This window comes from Lonchura striata, chromosome 4 (assembly GCF_046129695.1).
Source record: "Lonchura striata isolate bLonStr1 chromosome 4, bLonStr1.mat, whole genome shotgun sequence".
NCBI lineage: Eukaryota > Metazoa > Chordata > Aves > Passeriformes > Estrildidae > Lonchura > Lonchura striata.
Genome location: NC_134606.1, coordinates 24,197,882 through 24,224,108, shown reverse-complemented (window position 1 = coordinate 24,224,108; position 26,227 = coordinate 24,197,882). Strand labels below are relative to the sequence as shown.

Genomic DNA, 26,227 nt, shown 5'->3' with positions numbered 1-26,227 from the left:
CTTCTGCCCACAAGGGCAGCAAGAAGAAGGAAAAGGGCTATAGACATACAGTGAGAAAAAAAAAAAAAGTGATAACCACAAGGGCAAAGGAAATAGCATGTACACAAAAACTGAATAGCGAAGTTTGGTATTTCTTCTGAGCAACCACAGACTCTTTTGATGCAGATTTCTAAAGCTTTAGCCTTGCTAAGGTACATGAAGGGCTTTGTTCTGGCATCATTTCACTAGTGTATCTGTGGATTCACAGAGGTTATTAATATTAAACACACCCCACATGTAGGATTGGCTTATTACTTCTACTGTACTTACACAGGCTTCTAATTATCAAGTTCTGTGTTTAGTGTCTTTTCTGTTAGATGGGAGGATTGTGTCTCACAAGAGGTGATGAGAAACTTCTTTTTGTGCTTGATCTTCTCCACCAAGTTTTAAGTAGCTGTTTGTAATTTTTTTATATTTTTTTATAAAAGTGTGTTCTAGTGAAATGTTTGCTATTCTGTGAAGAAAAGTCCAGAATAAACTTTTTACAGATAGTGACTTTACTATCTCTGGGACTACATGCATATTTTCACAGCTCAGCTGTTAATCTGGTGGAAAATCTAGGGCATTCAGTTACACAGTTACTTAGCATATTTTACTTACCCATTGTGCTGATTCTAATACCAAGGAAGCTGAATATAGGGTGGTAGTGAAGCTTCTCAGTAACCTCTGGGTGTTTCCTTTCATGAATATATCCTATTCAAGATAAAACAAGATTCCACAGTGGGAGAGACAGCCACTCCTGAAAATACAATGTTGGTCCCTTAGGCTGCAGCTGAGGAAAAGGGACACAAAAAAAGGAAACGAAAAGTACTATCCACCAGATATGAAAAAAAAACACAGTAAGTGCTTTAAATATTCTTTCTACAACTAGACCTTTCTAGGGTTCACATGTGACATCCAAAGTATCTCCCATCTTCCACAATTTCAAAGGTGACAACAAGTCTCACATCATTACCAAGAGGACTGATTTTACCCAGAAATGGGTTCTGAGCTGTAAGGTCTCCCAAATGTAATTACTCTGCCATATTCCACAGCCTGCAGAGGTTACATCCATCCCACACACCAGCAGGACAGTGAGCTAAGGGCAAGAAAGTAGTTTTATTCCTTTGTCACATATGGGAAGCCACACATGGGTTTAGCAGCTCTCAGCAGCACCGCCCTTTCTCTGGGGGAATGGCCTTTCTTTGTCAGATTGTGAATAGATACCTAATGAGTTAAACCAGCATTTAGGCTTGGCAGCACCTTAGCTGGGAAATAAGTGGTTGAAGTTAAATATATTTAAGATCAAAACCTTTGTTAAATAAAAGCTTGTGATACACAATGAAAAGAGAAAATTTAAAAAAAATGAGAAAGGGAAAGGAGAGAAATTAGAGCATTATGTAGTCTCTGTTAAGAGAAGTGACTTAATTTGTTTCTCCCTCTGCTTGTTTTTGACAGTCCTCAAGCTACATGTAGTTGTAGGGTGTAATGGGTTTGTTTGGTCTGCTTATTTAAGTAGAACAAGCTTTTTGTCAGATAAAAATAAACCTATCCAAGCAGTGTGGTCTACTTGTTCATTTTACATTTTACCTTGAGCATTCTTTTATGTTTCTCTGTTGTGCACATTTATTTCCTAGGCCTTACCAGGCATTTGTGTGGCCTTTATGTACTTGAGGTTTTCTGTGTTATTGGTAGAATTTCTTCAGTAACAATATTTAAAGGTATAGCTTTATAGGGAAGGGGAGGCAATCTCTGGCCAGTCTGCCTCTGTCAACCCACCCTCATTAAAATTATGATTAACACAAAAAAGTAAGAATTCTGCTGGAAATAAAAATTATTTTGATTTTCCTAGACTATTGTTTTTCAAAAAAAAAAAACACATTAAAATGGGTCTGTTTTAAAACATATTTTCAAAATGGAGGAAAGTCATATTTAGAAGACTACTTGGATCAAGGAGCAGTTTGGATAGTGTGGGAAATCATTATCTGGCAAACGCTTGTAGGAGGGTAAAAAAGCCATGGAATCAATAAAGCTTACAAGCAATCGATTTGTTGCAAATGAATAATCAAAGCCAAGGTCTTAATGAAAAAAAGAAAATTCATATCTATACGAAGGAGAACTAAGGTTTCTGAAAAAGAGTTTAAAATAATGATAAGAAAAAAAAAAGGCTAGAAACTTTTAAAAAGACAGCATAGCCAGTCAGAACATGGAAGGGCAAATGTATTTGCAAGGAATCTGGTTGTTTTTTTCCTTTAATGTTCCTGCTTTTTCCTTGTGGTAGTATTTTCTGCTTCTACTTGAAGCATCATAGAATGCTTTTGTCCATTAACAACCATAATGTTTACCATAATAAATAAAAAAGAAAAAACATGGCAAAAAAATTTAAAAAAAGAAAAATAACTGAATAGGTTAGCAGGATGAGTGAACTAAATTAGTATTTCAGTAAATATGAAAATAAACATCTGAGCAATGTTTTAGTATTAGAAACCAAAAGCAGGCTTCAAAGGAATTAAAGACCTGGTATATGCCCCTAATAAAAAAACAACTACACGCAAGGACTCGTGATGAGCACTAAAAAGAGCTGGCAGTCACTTGATACTTAAATTAGCAATAGGTGTATGAGAAATTAATTTATTTTTAGCTATGCCAAGACTGACATTAATATTATGAAATTGTGTATAGTTTAAATGTCTGCATAGCAAAAAGGTAGCTAGGAAATCTCTAGATGAAAGAAACATAAATGATTTAAAGGCTGAAGAAATTGCCTTGCAGTGAGAGTTTGAGAGCCCAATCTGTTCAGCCCAAAAAGAGGGACTTGAGAAGTGGCTTGATTACAGCTTGCAGGTGCCTTCACAGTAATAAATTATGTATTAAGAAGATATTTAATATGGAGGGTCATAATAAGAACATATGGACAGAAAGTAATGCCAGACACTTCTGGTATGATACTTTTCCAGCAATGAAGATGATTAATCATTATAGGGGATCTTAAGGGAAATGGTGAATTTTTAATTGTTTCATGTCTTTGTATGCAGATTAAATGTCTCTCCCAGAGATATAAATTTGTCAAATGCAACCTGTTTGGTGTCAGGTAGGTGAAAGAAAATTATTCAAGATTTTGTAATGTCTATAAATCCTAGAGATCTATACACTAGGACAAGAGCTGTGTGTAAGGCTCACGCTGTGGCCACAGGGTGGAGGTTCCCCAGCTAGCTCACTCCCTGTGGCTGGAGGGCACTTTTGAGAGTGGCCACCCCCAGATCCCTTCCAAGACCTCCTTTGGGTGGTGGTGCTTATGGGATTTGCAGCCCCCTGCAGTAAGCTGTGGCCTGGGTGGTACAGCAACCGAGCGATACGAAGATCTGAGGTGCAGAAACGGAGAGGGGCCGCTTAGATGAGTTCCAATGCAGTTTAATACCCAGGAGAAGTCACGGACAAGACCGCAGCTGAAGGTTTTGCAACATCCTTTAAAGAGAGTAGGGTAAGATGGGTGGAAACAGCCTTCATCCAAAGAGGAAGCATTAGGGGAGGAGAAAACAACTGGCAATGTCCAGTGAAGACACGCAGGGGAGGGAGCAGGTTTGACAGTCCAATGGCTTACTAAGGAAGGGACAACAGACAAGAAACATTCTAGAACAAAAGAGGTGTGCTCAACTTGACCAACAGGGGTAGGAGGCAGTGCAATGGGGACTGACAAGGGCATACAAGGAGACAAGGGTGTTGCTGAGGAAAATGACATGGGGATTGACAACCACTTGGCAGGAAAATACTGAAGTAAACAACTCAGGGCTAAACCATTAGGGGGACAAAACCATTATAAACAACAAACATTTGAGAAATGCTGTAAAATAATAATTATAGAACAGCAAACCACCACACCTGTGCAATATCTCTAAGGCACAGAGTTCTTTCTATATTGCAAATATAACTGGTTTCTATCCTGAAACCTACACAGAAATACTTGGCTGCACTTATCCTTCTTTGGGGAAGTCCAAGAACACCCAGTGATGATAACAGCTCATCACAGTACCAACATAACATTTTGTGTTAGAGTGAAACTCCCTTTTCCATTTGTGATTCTCTAACTCTCCCTGTTTACCACAAAAGAACAAGTTTTGTAAGTTATTATATCACAAACTTTCAGTTTGGAGTTTTAGCAAGCCTTGAACCTCAACAGATGGAGATAGATCATAAAAAATTAAATATCTTCATATCTAGTTACATGAATTTTATGAAGAGTTAGGAACACTCCCTTGTAACAGTAATTTTTATATGCGCACTTTTTGTGTATGTGTGTTTCTTTTGTTTCACAGTGGAGGCATGCTCTAAGATTTCTGCAAAGACCAAGAATTATTCTCCCTCAAGACCTCTGCATACTGAAGATGAAGAAGTTAGCACTATTCATTTGCATTTTCAAGTCATCCCAAGTGGCAGTAGATAGTCTTGATTGATTGTGTGTTCATAATGTCTTCAAATGCTGATCTTCACATCATGTTATCATGGACTAAGGGTAATAAAATTCATTTCCTGCATGGATTCTGTATTAATGGACAATGTTCTCTAAAACACTCCAGTGAGTTTCATGAGAAATATCTTCACAGTATCTTTGCCAAGGCACAAGATTACACGGACAAGAAATGCTGGTGGTTGAACTCAATATAAGGTAACTGATACCAATAAAAACAATCAACTTGCTTCAGAGCACTACTAGCAAAACTTGGAGAAAGGAAGGAGAAAAGTAGAAGACTGTTTCTCTGACAATACGAGGAAGAATATAAACCTTCTACCATCACATTTTTTCTTTAATTGATGCAGTGTTCAACCCATTTCCATCCATGTGAAAGAGGTAGACTATCCAGACCAGCTTACAATGGGCAGAGTGACTCTGGTGTATTCCCTGAACACTGTTATGAATTTAAAAATCTTCTACGTGTGGACTGGACTACAGTATGTCTGATTTTAGTTGAGATAAGGGGAAAAGGAGAGTCTGGGGAAGAAAAGTAAGCAGACTCATCTGGATGAGAGGATTAAGGCCCTGAAAATAGTGGTCATAAAGCTGTACAGCTAAAGAAAAAGTATGTTTTGGAAATGGCTTGGAGAATGGGAGATTGACTCAGGTATAAAGTTATGTACTTCCCAGAAAAAGGGACAAAAAGTCCTCAGTGTGTAATTTTGAAAGGAAAACATTAGAGTGCTTTGGAGATATGAGACATTGTGAATATACAGAAGAGCCTCTTTTTAAAGATTTGCTAGTATGAAATGCTGGTGCTGTGACTCAGTTAACTGAAAAAGATGACTTTTTTTTTTTCCTTGCATGCATAAAACAAGAAAGTAGCTGCTTGGGGGAAAACCAGCACATTCCTAGTTCTGCCTGCTGCAAGCAAAGATTCAGTGGCTAATTGGGCTTCCGAGGATGTGAAACACACCAGTGGGAAATTACACTATGACAATCATGCTGCAGGAACACAGCCAGCTCTGAAACATCTGTCTTTTCCCAAATTTTGCCAAAGCCAATTAAATTCCCTCATAACCAGCTGGTCCCAATGTGACCACACACTGACTCAGTCAATGCATGCTGACCTTTTTGTGCTGGGGCAAGACAGTTTTCATTTCCACCCCTCTCACACAACTTGCACAGCAGTATCAGTCCTGTTCATGTGGAGTTCCTTCACTGAAACGCAATTGCCTCCACTGTAACACCAAAGCTGTGCTCAAATTGTCTTCAGCCTTCCTTTGTGCTTTACTATGTGCTCCAGATCACTTACTGTGCACAGCCAAAATCTGTGTTGTTACGGTTGTCATATCGCTGCCAGCGTCCCCAAGAAAATGCTAGATGGGAAGCACTTTCCCAGTGCTCAGTGCCAGCATGGCCTTGATTTTAAAATCAGTTCCTGGCTCATGTGCCCTCCTACTCACAAAAACAAGGGCTGGACTGACCCTACTTCAACACCATTTTTCACTTCAGGTGACTTTCTGTGGCTTTTTTGTGGATTTCTGTTGGTTAAGGTCACTTGCCTTTGACTGGCTGTCTTTTCAAAGGCATGTAAAAAGGTGCTGCCAGTCATTTTATCTCCTAGCAGACAGCAAAATACTCAGTATAATGGCTCTGTTGTCTTTCTGCTCCCATGCATCATTCAATTAAGATCACACAGTACAGAAAGTCTCATCACAGGATAATATTCAATGAGGTCATAGTCTTACATTGATGAAGTTGTTAACAAAAATGCCAGTGAACTTAGTCTGGCAAGGGATGAAGCTGTCAAAGGCAAAATGTCCTCCAAGTCATCTCTAAGGATCTGCAGGCTTTACACTCAACAGGTTTTCCTTACTCAGTGGTGTTTCAGTGGGAATTACAGGAGCCCAGTATGCCATGCAGTACTTTTTTTCTTTGAAGGGCTTTGTCTGCTCAGAGCAGAGTTTGGTGATGAAGGAAGGGGAAAAAAAGGAACATAAGTAACAACACTGATTTGAAATTAGGAACAGAAACAACCTTTTTCCTCCTTATAGGAGAGCATAAAATCTATGTATGCCCCAATCTGAGTAATTACTATTAAAACATCTGTCTGATATGAATTTGTCTTCATTGCCAAATGAAAATTGCAGTAACAGGATTTGTTTTACAGGGGAAAAATAAAAATTATCATAAATTCCATACAAGCATATTTTATTTTACCTTCTCATCTGTGGTTCATAATATAATCAGTGATCAATATATTTTCACACTTTCTCTGCTTACAATAATTATTTTTTATAGAGAGACAGTTTTACCTTGATAACTTCCTACATAAACTCATCAACTTCTTTATAATCTACCACATCTTCCCAGAATACAGAAATTCGCTGTAAGGATAATATTTTAGTTTGGTTTTACTTTCAGAGCCAAGTCTGGAGGCAAAATAATCTCTGTCTTACCATGTCATGATCAGTCTTTTTTATTGAACTCTTAGAGACCACAGAACAGCGATAAGCTCATATAAATATAGTGTTATTTGTAAATATTCTAGTTATTTATTGCACTTTCTCCAATAAATATATTTAAAATCAATTGTAAGGGATGATTCAGGGCCCTAAAGAGCAAGCACTCTAAATATGAGAATGATGATGCATAGCAAAGCATTAAAGGGAAGGCTTAAAGAGGTCCATATGATTGCTCATGGTGTAAATTTTTTTGTTTATATCTGTATTCATAGTTATAAATGCTATACCAATAATAGATCTAGTATATGTATATGTATATGTATATGTATATGTATATGTATATGTATATGTATTTATCTATAATTAACAAACCCATGTCCTACTTAAGATATCTTGAGACATGGTTTCATTTTGGAAAAAATTATATGCATATATTTACAGTTATCCAAACAGTATATATTCACTCTTACATTTTCAGACCTTTTTATATAATCCAAATAATCATGAGCATTTAAAAATTTATTTTAGTGCACTTTTGCTAGCCTAAATGCAGTAATATTCTCATGGGTGACAAGAGAAAATACCACACAACAATTTAGTTGTTTTTTCTCTGGTTTGGAAAAGCTTGACTCAGTGAAGAAGGCTATTTCTTTGAAGCAATCTCTTTTAAGCTATGGCTTAAAAACACCAGAGCAAAAGAAGTAGTTTCCTTTTGAGTTTGTTCATTATTTATCCCTTTAATCTCAGCCAAGGGTGCCTCTCTTTCTGTGTAACTGCTTGTGAATGAAGGTCCTCAGCTACTGCTGATGCTCACCAGATTTCTCCTTGTCCAGTGTTAATGTTGTTTGGATTGTCTCAGTGTAATATATTTCTTGTGAAAAAGAGCAGCCCTTTTCCACAGGCAGCTAATTATTCTTGGGAACATAAAACCACTGTTCCAGAGCTGGAGGCTTTGTCCTCCACTTTTAACCTTATGGTGTCCTGAAGATTTTTGGGGACAACATATTCTCTTTCTTATTCAAACAGAAATTGTTTCTCTTATATTATTACTGTGCCTTTTTTCTTCTTATTCATTTTTGAACAAAGTGACACAAGCTTTCTGAGTAGCAGAATAGGGAAGCAGGGAATTGTGCTGCCAGCAGAGAAAGCAGCAGGCAAGTAAACAGATCTTTCCCTCTTACATCATGGTACACAGATTTATCCCTCAAGAAGCAAGAACAGCACTGGGAAAAGCAGTGACAATTTTGCCATCACAATAAAAGAGAGTTTGAAGATAAGCTTACAGCACTGGATTGCCTGGGACAGAAACAACTGGGACTGCAGAAAACACTCTTAAGCAACCAGCAAGTTCAGCCAGTTTCCTGCAGATATTTTGCTTTTGTGCATTTTTTTACTTTCAGAAAAGACAAAAATATGACAAAAGTGTACTGTAATACTGTGTAAAAACATGTCCATGGTATCGCTAGATGTCCCAGTGTGACCACAAATTTTGCCCAATGTGTGAACAATATAGTCATTAAGAAGCTTTCTAACCATTTTAAATTGCTTCTGGTATCTATAAAACTCCTGACAATAAAATGTTTTCAGGAAAGAAGTTCACTGATAATATACAACATTTCCCACATGGACATCTACCTACTCTGCTGGGTTCTCATTTACAGCAATATTAGGAAGAACATTTTCCTCTGCTGTCCTCCAGGTGCTGTTTTCATCAAACTTGTGGTTTCACTGCATTCTTGTATATTGTTGGCAATATTTCTTCTAATCCCTGTGGTGCACTGCCAGCACTAGAAGCCATGTATTTCTTACTTCCAGAAATGGCTGTCCTGATGTGAAAGTTCCTAGTACAAACCATGCAAAGGACTTTTTGACTCTATTCCCACCTACACACCACTTTGTGCTTTCCAAGTGAGGAAAATCAAACATGAGGCACTCATAAGAAATGGTGCAGATTTAAAAGAGGCATTAATCTCCATCCTGCCAAAGACAGGTTCTTTCCTGCCTTTTCTCCACCTTAATAATTCAGTACAGTGATGAGAATGCAAAGGGGAGCACTCCGGTTCTCTTACGTCCTCACTTTGGACTTTTCTGAAAGGTGCTTCAAGAAATCCTTCAAGAGGTGCTCAAGCTAAAGAAACTCAACAGCTTTGCCAATAAGTCCAGATTTGCCAAAAGACTAAAGAAGTAAGAAGGGCAACTTTGAGCTTTTAGAATTTCTTAGATAAGAGGGTTATTATTTTTCACTTTCTTCAAGCTTCTAAACTTATGTGATGTATTCCAAATAATCATTTTAGTTCTGAAATGAAATCTCATCTTTTGTAATTAGGATATGCTCTCCTTTTTACTGTGAACAATCAATCAAATGTATTGCCCTACTAGTAAATCCTGTCTATTTTTTGGGGTTTTTTTTAGTTCAAGATGAGAAAAAGTAGACTTAGCTTTTAATACCTACTTATTTTACTATGTTTCAAGAATTTAGCAATTGACAAATTATTTATTTTATTTCCCTGATTCTTACTGTGTTATCTCTGAGGATGGAAAACCAGCCAATCCCCCATATATTATGAAATGTTATTTTTGATTTCTAGGTTTGTAATAAATGTGTGCTAAAGCTGACAAGGAACCTTAAAAACTGAGACCAGTGTTAGTTTTGTTTTTTGATAGTCAATATTTTATTTGCCTTACACAGACATCATGACTTGCTGACATAATGGCTCCAACGTGTGTCATATTGCAGAGGCTACATAGTTCCCCTGTGTCATATTTCAGATTGATATACTGGGTAATGTAATAGGCCAGGACCAGCTGTAAATTCAGGTGGTATGGCCACGTGAGACAAGAGGTGTGAAAGATTTAAGCAGAAAGTATTTTCTTCCAAGAAAACACAAACAAATATTTAGGGACAAGTGATCCTATGATAATTTGCATAGCTTTGGCACCTGAGTTATGGTACTGGATCAGCAGAAACCCTTTCAAAGGGGAATTCTTCTACTGCATCTTTAAAATTCAGCCTGATCATCCAAATTGTGATATATGATATGCACTTAAATCATGAGCTTTAAGCAGCTGAAATTAGAGAGAGCAATCCCCTAGATTAAGAGAGGTGGAACCAGCATCTACTTTTCATCAGGAACTTAAAATCCAAAGGTTTTTAAGTTCATCATCACTACAAAACAAGAATGGTTTCACTGCCTGTTCACTCCTGTTCATCAAACTTCTAATTTGCAGCAATCTCCATCTTATGTATATAGTTACATCATTTAGTATGATTGGAGACGTGCAGTGGCAACTTTTGGCTAATCACTGTTCCCCAAATATATCTCTACTTTCCCTAGAATTAAATAACACTTCTGCCCCTTTGATTGTAATGCCAATTACTTTAGGATTATTTTAAGTCTTTCAAAATCACTTGTGCTGTGCCAGAATTTCTGTTGCATTCAATCCAGAAGACATGTGATCTTTGCATGATTACTGTGTGCAGGCTGTCTTTTTCCAGCAATATTTTTCAGGATTCCATGACCTTTCCCCATGAAGTAAAAATAGACTAACAAATTACTACCTCCAGATCAAATAACTTTGAAGGCATTTAGGCAATATTTCTGCCCAGCCTGACTTATCTACAGCTATTACTGTGTATAGTCTCAAATCCTTTCTCTTGTTAAAGAGCTCAGTGCTGCTGAAAATCTATTCTAAAACTGCATTTCCAAGCTCAAGTGCTGTGGATCTCCTACAGTAACACAAAGTTTGCAGCAGAAGGTACAGTGCTAAAAAATCTAAACTTGCTAGAAACCCAATAAAGGCTCCATGGCATAACTTAAAGAAACTACAGTATCATGTATCATATTTTTTTCCCATTACAGGTCTCACAGTCTCACTGTCTATTCTGGTTTGCCTAACAGACTGCTCCTACTTTAGAGATAATCTACTCAGTCCTTTCCTCCCCAGAAACAAAAAATTATGTATAAATTAAGTTATATTAAGGAGGAAGGACCTGGCTTCTGATGTAGCTATTATGAATTTCTTTGTACTGGGTGGTGATTTGTTCCAATATCGTAGGACAGAAAGACAAAACTAAATTAACACTAACACCACAATTTCACAGCAGGGACATTCACAGTTAATATTAGAATGCAACTCAACTTCAGTGGTTTTTATTACAGGCAACAAGACCATTGTGTCACCAGAGATGTGACTTTTTAGTGCAGTTGCACATCAAAGCTACTTAAATACCATTTTGGAGAACACTCTTAGTTTCAATGAGCATCTAACATGATCACTGACTCTGGACTGAAGCAGCAATTTCCATTTGTTATAAGGTTGTGATAAATTTAATCAGGTTAATTTTTCCTGTTGTTAAAAAAATGAATTCATTCTAATGGAAAGAAAAAAATTAATGCTCATTTACACAAGGAGACTGTGATGCCAGTAGTGCTTTGCACTGAAAGAACTTTTCATTATTCAAATCATTAGGAATTTAAATGTTACACAATTTAACTTTGATACAGGAACAAAAGTTTTGCTTATTTAATTATTGTGGTGGATTACTGACATAGAAATTAGAAACAAATCAAGGTTGCCTAAAATAAACTGGTCAAGAAGCCAATGCCAAACCAAACTTTCACTGTGTACTTCAAAGGGACACTATGCAGAGTAACAAGATTGACTTGAGTTGTCTCATAGTTGCCTTCCAGAACAAAATAGTCAAGCAAACAACAAATTAGGCAAGATCTCATACTTTCATATAATTCTGTATCCAAGGAGTAATGAGTCTGAAGCTATCCTGCCCCAGCATAGACCAGAATGGCACTTTGCATTTTCTCTCAGAAAGGGCAAACCCAGGTCTCCGTGAAAAACTCAAGGTTCTTTGGCATAAAAGAAAGAAATTAAAGAATATCCAAAATAGAAAGAAAACCGAAAAAGTTAGCAGACACAGTAAAAGGTAACAAAGAGCCTTCCAGAACTTTAGAGAGGAAGGTGAGAGGTCAGTGTAAGACACTGTTAGGTTGTGCCACTGAGAACATAGTGGAAGAGAAAGCATTCAAGTTGTTATTGAGATGAGATACATATGGGCAAGAGAACAGAAAGGTTGTGAAGAGCCTGTCCTTTGTGCAGTGACTGAAAGCCCAGAAAACTACCAGATAAATATATTTGAAATGGCATGATTTTTATTACTATTAAATGTCTAATGTGAACTGATGCGTTTGTGGGGAGACCTTTATTTGTGATTATTTTAAAGCTATATTTAAAAAACTGAATACATAGCTTATGCTTCTTCCAGGCAAGCTTTTTTTTTTTTTTTTTTTTTTTAATTTTACTTAACAGGCTAAATTTCACTAATTTAGGAGTTGAGATTATATAGCCTCTTTCATCTGTAAGAATTGACATTTAAACATTCTAGGTGGAATATTATTGGAGAGCACTAGAGGTACACGGTTGAACATGGGACCTTATGAGAAGGATTGTCCTACAGTATCCATGAATGCACATGGTCCAGGAAAAATCACTCTGACTGTTCTTGCAGCATATAAAGTAACTACTAGTCATCTTCTACTAAGTAAGTATAACCACTGCTACTGATTAAATATATAATTTGGACAGATAAAAATGTTCCTCTCCACATTTCTTTCTGACATGAAGTGGTTACTGAGAAGAGACTGCATTTCATGTTATTTTTATTTTCAGTTTTGAAGGGCAGCATTTGTTTCTTATTTGAAGCTCTTTTATGAGCTGTAGGTCTATACACACTTACTAGTAGGAATTGCTAAGCTTAAAATAGATGGTATAAAGTAAAATGCTAAAATAAAGTAATTCAAAACTTTAATAGAAAATCAGGGTAATCATGTTTGGGTTGGGTAACATGACAAGTAGTTATGTTTATTCTGTGAAACACAGAAACCTTACTTAAGATCTATCATGTGTTCCTAGTTATGACACATATTTTGGCCAATTCACAGATGCATATTGGGAGAGGTGCCAATGTGTCCCACAACACCCAAAACTCATTCACAGTGGGCTGCAGAAAACATGGCTTCATGTAGAGCGTGACAATACCCAAAATCTCTGCTGAAGTGCTGCAATCTTTCCCCAGGTCTCACAAAGGACTAAAAGTACTAATGGATAATGTGAACTAGTCTGCTCCAGCAGAGTCTAGAGCAGCTCACAAGTATTGTGCCAGAAACAGGCTCTTCTACTTTGGGCCCACTTCTGAGAATTTTGCAATAAAAATGTGAAGGGCATGTGGCATTGTGAGAGTAGCAAAACAAATTGCTGTGTACAATGACACAAACATTCAAGTTCTTTTCTACAGAAAGAAAGGAATAAAATAGGGCTTTACTTGTCTAAATTTTGATTTTAACTATGTCAGGGCTTGGGCTATAGCTGATGCTACTTGTGGAAAATATAATGCTTTCAGTTTTTCATAATCTTCCTTCAAATGTAAGCAAACATTATGAGCAGATTGCAAATACAAGTTCTAGTACAAATGTGCATGAGAGTAGGAAGCTAAAATGCAGTTAGATAATAAACCTTTATTTGGTTGATTTCATTTAATAGCAAAATGTATAAACTATTTCATCCCTGAAAGGTGGTAGATATTTTTCTTTCAACTAGATAAAATATCTGGCTAATATTGTGTTGTCTTGCAATAAAGGTAACAGTTGTCCTTCACAGATAAGATGCATTTTCTAGTATTTGGTCAGTAGAAAAAGCGCTGAAATATTCTCATATTTCTGTGTGAAGTGACAAAATACTGACAGTTAGTTTCAATTCCAGCTTACAGAAGAAAAAACCTGTAACAAGTGCAATGTTCAAAATTGAAAAATTTTCCAAAACACCGTGACAGCCTTTATTATTATGAAATGCAAATCTTTGCTTCTGTAGGCATAGTCTGATCCTTTTGTACTATCACAAAATAAAACCACTCAGAATGTAAAGGCTGAAGATATTAATAGTTATTTCATGTCATAGAATCAAATACTGATAAAGATAAAAAATATTACCAAACTTCCTACTATCATGTCACTGTGGACATCTAACCCTAATAAGCGGTGATGACATGGAGAACCTGCTGCAAATTAGGAACAAATTTGTGACAAAAAGATAGTCTTAATGTTCTTTGCAACACATTTATTTTAATACACACTTAGATTTTTAAACTTAAAGCAGATTTTATATCTATGTTTAACATTTAATTATTTCTAGGTATCTAATAACATCAATAGAGGAAGGAAAGATGGAGGCTTAGGTTCTCAGGAATAAAGCTTTTGGAAAAACTTTATACTTAAGAAAGATAAATACTTAAAATAATTTTTTTTTTTTTTTTTAAGGTGTTGAAGACTTAGTGTATTCGAATTTCTGCCTGATAGCATCTACATCGCTCTGGGCATCAATAAAAATTGTTTTTATCTGGAGATGTAGATTCTCTGCCTCTGAGGCAAGCTGGGATTCTAAAACAGGTATGTTAAATCTGATTTACTATTCAGAATTGTTGTGCTGATCTTCTCTGTTTATTAAATACTTTCAGATTCACAGCCAAGTCCTCTATCTGTTTCATTGTCAATATGAAATGCTGTGTTAGGAAAAAAGTGCTTCAGGCATTTAGTATAACTTGAAAAAAAAAACAAATCTCAAGTTAAGCTGAAAAGATACTGTCTGGCTTTATCCTGCTTCTCTGTAGGTGTACTGGATGAAGACAGCACTTTACAGGAAGTTTATAGCCCTTCTGAGGTGGCTGTCAGGAGATATGAAAGACAAAGGTGACACCAGTTGAGGATTTAGGAGAGAAAGGTGGGGAAAATGACCTCTGTTAAGCAGGACAGATAAACATTTTGAAGAAGAGGGGATGCAGCAAGTGATCTGGGATCAAATTCTAAAACCAAGTTATGGTATAGCAAGGTGTTGTGGACCATAATTCATGGTACAGCAAAGACAGAAATTAGAAAACATCCAAGGGAGGACAATAGGATTTGTGAATAGGCCCTGAGGCTATAAATCATACTGTAAGCAGATATACCAAGTTGTCTGAAGGTAGGCATAAGGTATGGCATGACAAATTTGGCATTATTGAACATTAGATGCACTGCAAGAAGTATAAACTGCAATTGGAAAGACTTATTGCCATTATAGCCATGATAAAGGAGTGGAGAATAAATATGGAAAAATATTCCAGGGTTTTGAAACCATATTGTTCATGAAGTACGTCTTACAAGATGAGATTTGGTGGCTATAAAGAAAGGAGATGGTTTAATTGTTAACTTTTCTTTGATACAGGATGTGCATATTTAGTTTAAAACACAAAATAAAGACTGGAAAATTTAGGATCATCATGTTCCAAACTGGTAAAAGAACATGGGATGAGGAAAAAGGCAGCACAGCACCACCTGTCTAGGAGCACTGTGTGTACTCTTGGGGGTATCACAAGAGTACAACATCAAATAGCAAACAGCCTCACTGGGAAACTCTGCATCCCACAGAAAACACATTAATGCATCTCTCTAAAACACTGAGGAACAGGATTACAGACTAAACTTTCTGATAGGTTTGTCTGCTATCTTGCTTTGGTTATTCTGGCTTTTTCTGAGAGAGAGCCTAAATGATGGAGGAAATAATAATGATAATATTCTAGTTATGTTTAAAAGTATGGTCCTGATGCTTGATAATATTCTAGTAAATTTTACTCAGTGATTATGCTGGAAAGGAAAACTTATCAGCATCAGCTATTACCATCAAGCTGTAATGAGAGGCAGGATGATTTTCTTATAATGCTAAAAGCAATGATTGCGCTATCTCAAATATAAGAGTAATGATGATGACTGTTTATTATCTTCGTGCTTATACATTAAAAAAAAGTTTTTACTGAGTCCTTTAATTTTGCAGGCTGAAGTATTGATCTGATGTTCACTCTGCCTGGTTGGATCCCTGAGGCAGTATAAAGCATTCATTGCCTGTGCAGCTCTATTGATACACAAGGATTAAATATATCATCCCACAGGTTTGGAGGATTTCTACTGGAGCACAACATTCCTGTCCTACTCTGTCCTAGTTCCATATGCAATATGAGGAAAGTTATTGTGCAAATAAAGTTTGAGGGCAAGACAGTATCTGGATGCTCTTCAAAGTCTCAGATATTGGCTCAAATTAGGGGCAGAGCTCCAAAATAATAGTAGAATGCTGGTACTGGGAGTTAGCTCAGAGAGGGTTCACATTTAGATGATGTTTTATGTATTTGTCATCCTCACTCATTTATAATTTACCTGACTTGAAATTAGAAAGAATTTTGCCTGTATCTGACAGACAAGAATGCATCCACTAGATTAAATATTTATAAAGTAAAATAGCCACTTCTAAGTAGTAAGTTGATGAGTGCTCACATTCATATGGTGATGCTTGATGAATTTTTATTGATTATTATTTGCCTACTTTGAACAGATCACAATAAATATTGAAAATAGCAACTTGTAGTCAACTCTTCTGACTGGTCATATAACTGTTGCTTGTTTTGTGTTGTCACAACAGGCTTTTTCTCCAGATCAAAATATAACTGTCAGCTGCCAAAGGGCATTACCCTATAGCATATTTCTTTTATATAAACTTCAAAATTTCAGGTCATTAAAATAAAATTATTTTTGTTGAAATAAATTCTGATTATTGGGACATTGAGGAGTCTTTTAAATAAACCTTTGTTTACAAAAAGAGGTTTTTCCCATCAGCAGCAAAAATATGAGACAACAAAGAGACAACATCAGTATATATCTTATTGCAGTGTGGTTTTCCTTGAATGGAAAACTTACTGGTTTTCATAAACCTTTTAACTCATTTGAAACCAATTCTTCAAAGTAGAGCTGATAAGCTAGAAGCTCAAACAGCAAGTGCTCTTTATACAGTCATTTCCCTCTAAAGCAATTATCTCCTGATTCACTATCCCTAAGCAAATTAATGCTAGAAGAAATTGGATTAAACAAATATTTACTTCTAATAATTTTTACTTTTTAAGTTATTGTTGGATTACAATGTCTATTCTATCATCTCTAAATTATTTAAAGTAAGATAAGCAATCTTAATTCTCCTTACTAAATTATTTAGAGCATAAATATTTCCTGTTGAATGCTTTTGTGGCCAAATAATGTATCTCAAGCTAAGAGAATACACTTCATTTTAATGCAATTATACAATGGCAATAGCTAGGAACAGTACCTGAAGTGTCTTCCATTAGTTATTCACTCATGAAAATTATGAAACTCATGTCAGTAAGAGTCATTCCTTATTTTCATTAATAAAATTCCAAAATTCTTGAGGAATTCTTGATACTTTTTTCACAGGACACTGAAGTCAAAAGCAGAAAGCTTTCTTACAATACATGTTTACTTGCAGCTTAGTTAATTTGTTTTATTTCAAGACCTATCAGATCCATTTCATTCATTATTGTGAGTTCACAGAGGAGAAATGAACCATGGAGTGAGTGAACATCTTGGAGAGCTTCAAGACATCTCATTCTTACTTTTGAAGAGGAATTTATACTATACATTGTAAATTTATGCAGTGAAGCATTAATTACATAATTCTATATTTCACAGCACTTGACTTGTAAAAGGAAGATAGGCTAGACCAGGAATTTAAATCAGTAGGATGGTTGTCATTGATTTGACAGGACCATGTCTGAGGTCAAAAAACTTCAGAATTAAGTGCAGAGGTCAGTATGATCTATGCCTTATGTAGTTTTTAGCTTTAAATAAAAGGCTAAGCTTGTTTTTGCATTGCTGCCTGCAGAAACTCTCACCATTCCAAATTTATATAAAAAATTTTATTACAGTAGGCTGTTGACACATAAGACAGTCTGTCTCTTTTAGGTATCTTTAGAAAGAATATCACATGGAAACAAAGAGTTTGGATGGAAATCAACAGATGCACTATTTCTTATTGAAAATCCCCAGATTTTTTTTTCCCCCAGAAAATTAATGTCCAGTAAAAGAGCAAACTACTCTCCAACAGGAAAAAACCAAATGTTTATTTAATAGTGTAATATTAAATAAAATTTATAATTCCTAGTCTTTAGTGTAAGTGAGAAGAAATTTACTCTGAAATAACCCATTACAAAGAAAGAAACCAGGAGGAGGATGAACACCCTGGTTTATGTGGTCCTCATTATTTAGAGTAAGAAAATTTCTTTCTGTGACAGAGCATATGCTCTGTCATGGTGTATGCCACAGCACACGTTGCAGTTGAGACAGGCAAAACACATAGAGAACCATCACATAACTTCCAAAAACTTCAGCCCATACAGAGCAACACCACACTACATCAGAGGGCTTCAAGTGTCTGCCTTTCTTTAGCCCAACCTTTTATACCCCTCGTGTTCATGCACTGCACCTCTGTGCCCTCTGTTCCCTTGGGTGACTGGTCACTAACCTGGGCACTCCATGGCTCATTGCTGTCAATGCTGCTCACCTGCTTTTCACAGCTGCACCCACTGGGGATGAGGCTCAGCCAGAGTCCCTCTCCCAATTACCACAAATTGTGTACCTACACTGCTCCTGTGACAGCAAAATTCTCTACAGAGTTAAATTTGAAAGAACGGTCTAATGCTCAGATATGTAGTCCACTGGAAACAGTACTGCAAGCTACTGGACTGAAACTCCAAACATTAGAGCTTCTTTCTTAAGTTCATAAAAACTTTTGCAAGGAAACAGTCAAAGGATTACCTTGCTCTCTGATACTAGCTCTCATATAGGTCAATATGCTGAGCTGCCAGGTAGAGAACATTTACTTGGATCCTTATTTCAGCCTTGTCATGAGGGCCAGAAACAAGAGAAGCAGAGCTTAATGCATTTAGAAATAGAAAATCTCCTGTACAAAGATTGAATGAGTCTTATTTTTTAGAGCAGAGGAGATGGCTGCTAACTCCTTGGAAGTAAAGATGTGCTACTGGTATAAATCAGACCTACATACCTCATTTTATTTCAGAATGACTTAAAAGCTGTATTGCTAGGTGCCTGATGCATCTCTTATACTAGAAACCATCATATTTCTCAACTGGCCCCTGGGCTTGCCTTTGTAATGCTGTCATTCTACCACACTTAGTGTTTCTAGAATGGCTGGGGAGAGCTGAGAAGCCAGACCCAAAACCCTAGAAGAGATTGTATACAATACATGAAAAAATATCTCCTTAAAAAAAAAAAAAAAAGTTTTGTTTTTCATGAAGGTTGTTACAAGAAAAATAAAGCTGAAGAGAAAAAGCTAATAATTCAAATTGGTGAGAAAGGAGGGGTAAAATCCTTTTCTAGTACACTGGCAAATACTCAGTGCCTAAAGAACGCTATTGTCAGCATTAGGTGTCCTGTGTCTCCCTGTGGGGGAAAAGGAGAGATTCTGCAAAACTTGACCTTTTGCTTTCATAATGTTTTCTTCTAAAAAGACAACCAAGGAGGTTTTGCCTTATCTTTGCCCATTGGCATTAGGTGCCTCTGAAGGGTTAGAGCCTTGGCTAGGACAGTCTCTCCAGATTACTTTCACAGCCCCTAGAGATAAATTAGGAAAGAAGTAGGATTTCTTTCACTCTGAAGAGAAGTAATTTTCTGATTGCCTGAATAGCAACAAGATCAACTTCAAACCCTTCTTCCAGGTCAATGAAGAAATTTTGTTTTCAGTGAAACTGAAAATGTTTAGCATACTTTGTCAAGTCATAGTAATTTGGTCAAATGGGGGGTGAATGGTGATATGAACCATCTCATCAGGCAATATGTCCTCTCAGGGGTGAAGGCTGTGGAATTACAGTATCACAAATGCACTGGCATTTTCTTCACTAGTAATTTCCCTCAAGGATGAATCTGAGTATGCCATCTTGAGTTCAGTATTTACTACTGTGAATGTTCTCATTCTTTATATCCAAACCAAGTTAAAAACTAAAAAAAGTTTGTTTTCATGCATCAGAAATGATGACTTTCTAATCATAAGTATTCTGCTTTATGCTCCCTTTAATTCTGTATCATGCCTGTCTGGACTGCAATACAAGCCAGAAATAGAAAGCACATGACTATTAAATAAAAGAAGGGCAATGTATTTTCTTTCTTTTTTTCTTACACATGCTGTAAAAAAGTAAGCACATCTGCAATTCAGAATTTCATAGCTGAGGTGCTGCTAAGAATTATGAATGGCCTTTGTATAAAATTTAATCCCTCTCATGTTATGCTGATGAGCCAGGTGTTCCCTCTGAGCCTTAAGGCAGAATCTGTAGGAGCAGTAGGATTGTACAAGCACTTTCAGGGCTGCACATTCAACGTGTAATAGAATATGCATATGTCCCTTAGATTCAAATGTTGGAAGACATAAGTAAGCTCAACTTGTCCAGCTCTTCAGCACCAGCTACCACCTCTAGACATAGCAAGTGGAAGGGAGATGGAGGAAAGATATCTAATGATTCAGTGAGGAAAATAAGGCATCAGAAAAACAAAGGTTTTCAGAAGGTTTCTTTTTTTTTTTTTTTGCAAGCCGTGTTTTGTGCAGCTGTGGCTATTCTGGTTTATACCATAGCTGTGCTGTGCCAAAAAGACTGAAAGCATACCTGAGTTTTTCATCACAGAGAAATTAAGGAAGGTTATATGGGAAAGAGGGAAGGGAAATGGGGTACCAAACCAGAATAAACAACATATAGTAAAGCAAACCGATTTATCTAAACCCCAGTCAGCGCAACTTTACAAAGAATGAGGAATGAAGCATAAATTACATACTCAACACTTGCTAATGCAGCTTGAGCAGGGTGAAATGACTACCAGGGAAGCCTTTTCTAGCCAACACTAATTTCAGCAAGGTGCTTTCTAATACCTTTCTACTACTTGTGCCAGTACAGACTGACAGCAGGAACATGAGGCAGATGTGCAATGTCAGAATGACCAGCTGGTGATGTCTCACTAAAGTTACCCTGTTAAAAAGTATTCTGTGGTAATGCATTCCCAAATTGGAATGTATTCAGTGTGGAGAGCCCACAGTCCATTGAGGCTAATTGCTGACTAATTCTCTTGTGTTTGTGCTAGGGAAACCCACTAACATTGGCAAAGGCATTTACAGTACTGGAGTTGTCTGGGCATAGACTTGGGCCCTCCTGGGGAACAGATGCCTGAAGCTCTGAGATACTACAGTGCTTCTGAACATCTACATTAAATGTAACTTTGTCTAACAACAATAATTTTGTACCTTTATTCTTACTGAATTTGAAAACAGCACTGCTCATTAATCAGAAGTTTAGCCTTCATTTTGCTGTAATTTTCAGTGCATTACTCAAAACCACATATGATTGCTGATGATCCCATATAGAAAAAGAAAGAATTCATATATGTGATAAGTATTCCAGACTATAAATCGCTAAGGAAAATAGAAAGATGTATTTTAGAGCTCATGATATGGTCAACAATTGAAGATTAAAAAGCTGAAATACTCAAACCAGAAGTATACAACAAATGGATTTTTATTGACTGTTTTGGATAAATTGATTAATTAAAAAAAAACCAACATATTACAAAGGGTGCAGTACCATAAAATGTGTTTGAACATGCGGAGATGCCGTTTTTAGCCTGCACAGCTCCTGCAGCGCTGGAGCCCGTTCTCATTGCAAGCAGTACACTTGAGGGCTTTGAAGGAGTCTGTGAAGCAGTTCCGGAACACGGACATCTTGCTCCCATGGCACGCTGAGCACGGCAGGAAACCAAAGCCCCCACAAGAGGGGCACTCTTGAGGGTGCTGGACTCTCTGCTCAAAGAATGAAAGAAAGACAAAACTGTTACCTCATCAACCACCATAAGGTCTAGAACAACGAGGACTCCAGGACAGCTGAAAATACACATCCTGGTTCCCATTTTGGGCAAGACCCACCACTCTATCCCATGGCAAGCCACCATGGAAGAGCAGTAAGTCTGCCTTTTCCTTTGGCCAGATCCACATGCAGTGTCAGAGAAGCTCCCTGCAGGTTCCTTGGTCACTTAATACCTCTGTAGCCTGCATTTATGCTTGCCAAAATAGCAAGTGAAAGGATAGCTTGCATGCATTACTTGGCTGTTGTTTAGATCTAGATTAAATCTAGAGGTATTGAAATGATTGACTTCAAACTCCAGGCAGTTTATGCTGATGCTATGTTTTCTATGCTGTACATTAAGATATTATGACTTCCAGCATTTGCATGCTCATGCTGAACATATTATACCTATTACAGTTAAAGCTGATGATATCAAAAAGCCATTCATAGCTTCTGACAAGTGGTAGTCAAGGAAATAAGTGGTGTATTCAAATTTATGGGTGTAGAATGCTAAAGCTTTAAGAGTAAAGAAGAAAGATCATCAGTGTCCAACAGTTATACCCAGAAGGAAGGTTTGAGGCCTCTCAATTGCCCCAATTCCCAAGTAAAACAATAAATTTCCTCTATTTTTTTATTGGATTAAAGACAGTGGAGCATAGAAGAAGAGATTTTGAAGACACTTTTAAATTTCACTGGCTGAAAATGCAGCTAGTTTATTTAATGATTGCCTTAAAGTTCAAATCAGAGAAAGGAAAGGTATGCCACTTTGTGTACTTACCACCACATCTTTTAGCATTGCACTGCTGAGTAAGGACTTTGCAGGTTTGTTCACAAAGAATAAAAATCCATAAAATTCCTGCTACTGTTAGTCTGAGGAGTTATGTACTACTAAAATTAGTGACAAATTATTACCAGAGTACAGTAAAATACCCACAGAAAATGTAGTATCTGGACCATCATCAAGAAAAAATGAAAATATTTCTGCAAATCCATTAATAATTGCATTAATCTATTGAAAACTCAGATGAACATGCAAACAAGGCATCTTATTCTTTTTGCTCTGTAGCTTATAAACTTGCTGTTCTTCTTCACAAGGCAAACAGCTCCTATTACTATTAGCTCTTCCAGGGACAACGATTGGAAATATTTAATGTAAAATTAACATTCTTTTTATCTCAGGTGTGCTCCAATCTTTCATAATTTTTGATGATTGTTTACTTCATTGAACATCATTGCAAATAATCTCAAAATTTTAGGAGAATAATATTTTTAATCTTTATATTCATTATTGCTTGTTGGGCTTGTAAATGTACAGATACGTTAAATGTAGTTAAAAGAACTAACAAAAGTTATTAAAACAAAGCAAAATTGCTTTAGCTCAGCTTCTTGAACAATGACCGTTTCCTTCTTGAACAGATGGCAGTTTGTGGAACCACTTTCTGCATCTCCAGCAAAGAAGAAAACAGACTGCCCCTTGCAACTGCAATGAACTCATTTTTGAGAAAAAAAATAAATGAGAGAAAGAGAAAACCCAAACCAACCAAACAGACCAAAACACCCCCAAAAGGCAGTGAAGCAGTGGTTGTATTCAGTGAGAAGTTATCAGTTTCCTGTAGTCTGACATTGTTTGTCCTATATATGTACTTTTTTGTCCCAACATTAGGACACACATTTGGCTAGGTAATAACAATTTAGGGCCTCATTCCCAAAACAGGGTGCAACAAAGAGTAAAACAAAAAAAGCATTTGGGTTCATCAGTTTATAATAGAAGAAAAGGAAATGGTAAAAAAAAGAAAATCTACTTGATTACAAGTAGTAAATGTATATCCCCTTTAATTATTTGCAGAAATACAATTACCTCAATTTTGGTTAAGAGATCCTGCAGTTCCCCAGATTCATTCATTAGTAAAATTTTCTCAGCACCCTATTAGGAAAAGAAGATGAAAATATCAGGCATTTTACAGTGCAAAAAAACAGAGATGATTAGAAGATTTAGACTTGAAATTTTAAACAGACTGAGGACAAATTTGACTCACATTAATTATATTGCAATTAGGTCAACCTTAGTAAAGCTAGAAGGAGAGGAGAATTTAATCACAGGTCTGATAGTAATGCCTAAAGTTTGTTAGCAGGTGATGTATGACATTGCCTTTTCTGTAAAATGTGCCACAGCTTAGAAATTCTGATTTTCTTCCCCTTATTTTATAGAGTATATTTCCTGACAGAATAAGAACTATTTCTAGTTTTTATTTTTTAAAAATTACAATTTAATAAATATACAACACATCAGAGAGTGCAGCAAAATGAGAAGAGGAGATTGTATTTCAAATATTCTGGCAGCTGAGCATTGAATTAAGACATAATGAACCTAATGCACAACACAAGGAGAAAAAGACTAATGAAAACACTCTTACAACATTACAGTCAGACACAATGATAAGTAATAATAATTTAGTCTGACTACATTAGGCCTTTTAGGGTTTCTGTGTCCTGAGCCAAAGCTCTACTGAAGTGCTGGGGACCTTTTCCTCCTGTAAGTAATTGCTAAGAGACCTGCAGAAAAAATTAAAGTGTTAGGGAGGATATGGAACTCTTTGTTCCCGTCTCTTCTAATTAGAGCACCATATTTGAACATCTATACTTCACTTAGGGAACCAATTTCGTTGAGTATTAATTATTGTGAAATATTTGCAGACACATTTTAACCAGAAACCAACAAAAGGTGAGGAAACTGAGGCACAGATACACAGGCCTTGCTTGTTGCTGGGGCAATTGGCCACATCTTCACCCCATGGTGATTACATGCTGCTGTGCTGCCTCAGTTTGCTGGACCCTGCATTTCCACATTGTTAAGTTTTGTCTTTGGGTTTGCTTCCAGCCTTAGCTAAAAGGTGTGCTGGGACACTGGCACAGGGCTGAGCTGCAGTGGGATGCTGGCACGCATCTCAGAAGTGCCATTAGTTTGAACTGCCCATGGTCAGCCCCAGCACCTCTCCTGGCTTCTGGGAGGTACAGAAAAAGCTGCTGGTGAGAACAGGGAATATATGTGTGACTCTAATGTACCTCTAAGTGTCCAGCTTTTCACAGAACCTTGCTGGGAACTACTGGGGCTAAAAGTGTGTAGCCCAAAAGCCAACTAAAGGCAACTAAACCTTTCAAAGCTCTTCTCATGACACCCTACTAAGGTTATTTTCCCTATAGATTCTTTTTGCTCTAGGTTTGCAAACACTTTTGGCCCTGTGTTTGATGATTTTAGTTAATAAGGAAAATGCTAATATTTTAGTGGATGTGGAAAGCCACATTTTCAGTGAACATTACTCTTACAGTGTTATACTTTCAAAGAAAGATTTAAAAAAAAGAAGTTTCACACAAAGTAATTAGTTGCAGTTAATTAGTCACGGAAGATGACAGGGGACTGATGAGCTAGCCTTATTGTGCTGACTTTTCTACTGAAATCCATTACAGATCATGGGCACTGAGTGCACCAGCTCCAGCATGTGCATGAGGCTGTCTGTGTCCCCAGAAGAGCAGGTTTGAGCAGGCTGTTGGCCCCTTTCATGCTTGTCCTCTCATCTTTGCTTTCACACAGGGAAGCAGGCAATGGGAGCAATGTGGCCAAGGCAGCCCACAGAGTATTGGTTTGAATACACTGCAGCAGCTTAAGCCAAACCTTTTGCTGCTCATCTGAAGTAGAGACATTAAGGATTTGCAATTTTATTGATGATAGGATTGCAGCACTCCAAATTTCTTAAGCTGGACAAGCCTCAATTTTCACCCTTTAGGAAAAGGTCTCTTCTCTGTTGCCACAAGGAAAAGCATTCCTGTAACTTCTGCCCTATGTTTCCATGATGTTGTATAATGCTAATTGGCTTTTCCAATACAGTAATTAAAAGCTTGACAGGTTTCCCATTATAGATTTATATTTTTAAGGATTTGTATTTCTGATGACATTCAGTCAGTCAGCTGGATTCCTTTCAAAGTAGAAAGCTATGATTTTTAAATTAAAACCCAAACATCAGAGTGGCTTTTGATGTTTTTAAGTGCCACTTTGTCTTCTCTGATTAATGGCTGCCCCAGGTGAAATATAAGCAAAAGCCTGAAGAGGTTAACCTTCCCTCTGGATCTTTGAGTCTTAGCACACAGAATCCATAATTAATAAAGTAATTAACACAGCTGTTAAGTCCAATAAATGCTTTCTGACCAGAAAGAGATGCCTTTCTTTTTCTTCCTAGGTTATGCTCAGTCCACAACTACTCAGAAAGGTATGTGAAGCCTTAAATAGTCTGTCCCTCCAGAGAGTAACATAAGGAGTATGAGGGACAATGGGCATAATCTTCACTGAGGTGAATTTTCAAGTTTTTTACCCATTTTTTCAAATCTCAAAGCACAAGCCTGTGAATCCTTTGTCTACTAACTTTGCTGAATCTCTACCATGCTGGAGGAGTCCAGGGATTATAGCCAGATATTCCGTTGGCAAGGAAATGACACAGACTAGGCTAAATCACTCAGCAT

At 36.9% G+C, this 26,227-nt stretch overlaps 1 protein-coding gene across 1 annotated transcript in view; it reads right to left on the bottom strand.

Moving 5' to 3' along the window:
• Nucleotides 1-21,380: 21,380 nt before the first annotated feature.
• The window catches only part of GRXCR1 (glutaredoxin and cysteine rich domain containing 1), a 36,180-nt gene continuing 31,333 nt past the window's right edge, over nucleotides 21,381-26,227 (bottom strand). The window contains exons 3-4 of the mRNA XM_021556000.3: nucleotides 23,574-23,639; nucleotides 21,381-21,672 (exon numbers count right to left, since the gene is read on the bottom strand). Of these exons, the coding sequence (XP_021411675.1) occupies nucleotides 21,493-21,672; nucleotides 23,574-23,639 (246 nt within the window). The 3' untranslated portion in view covers nucleotides 21,381-21,492. The remainder of the gene's footprint in view (nucleotides 21,673-23,573; nucleotides 23,640-26,227) is intronic.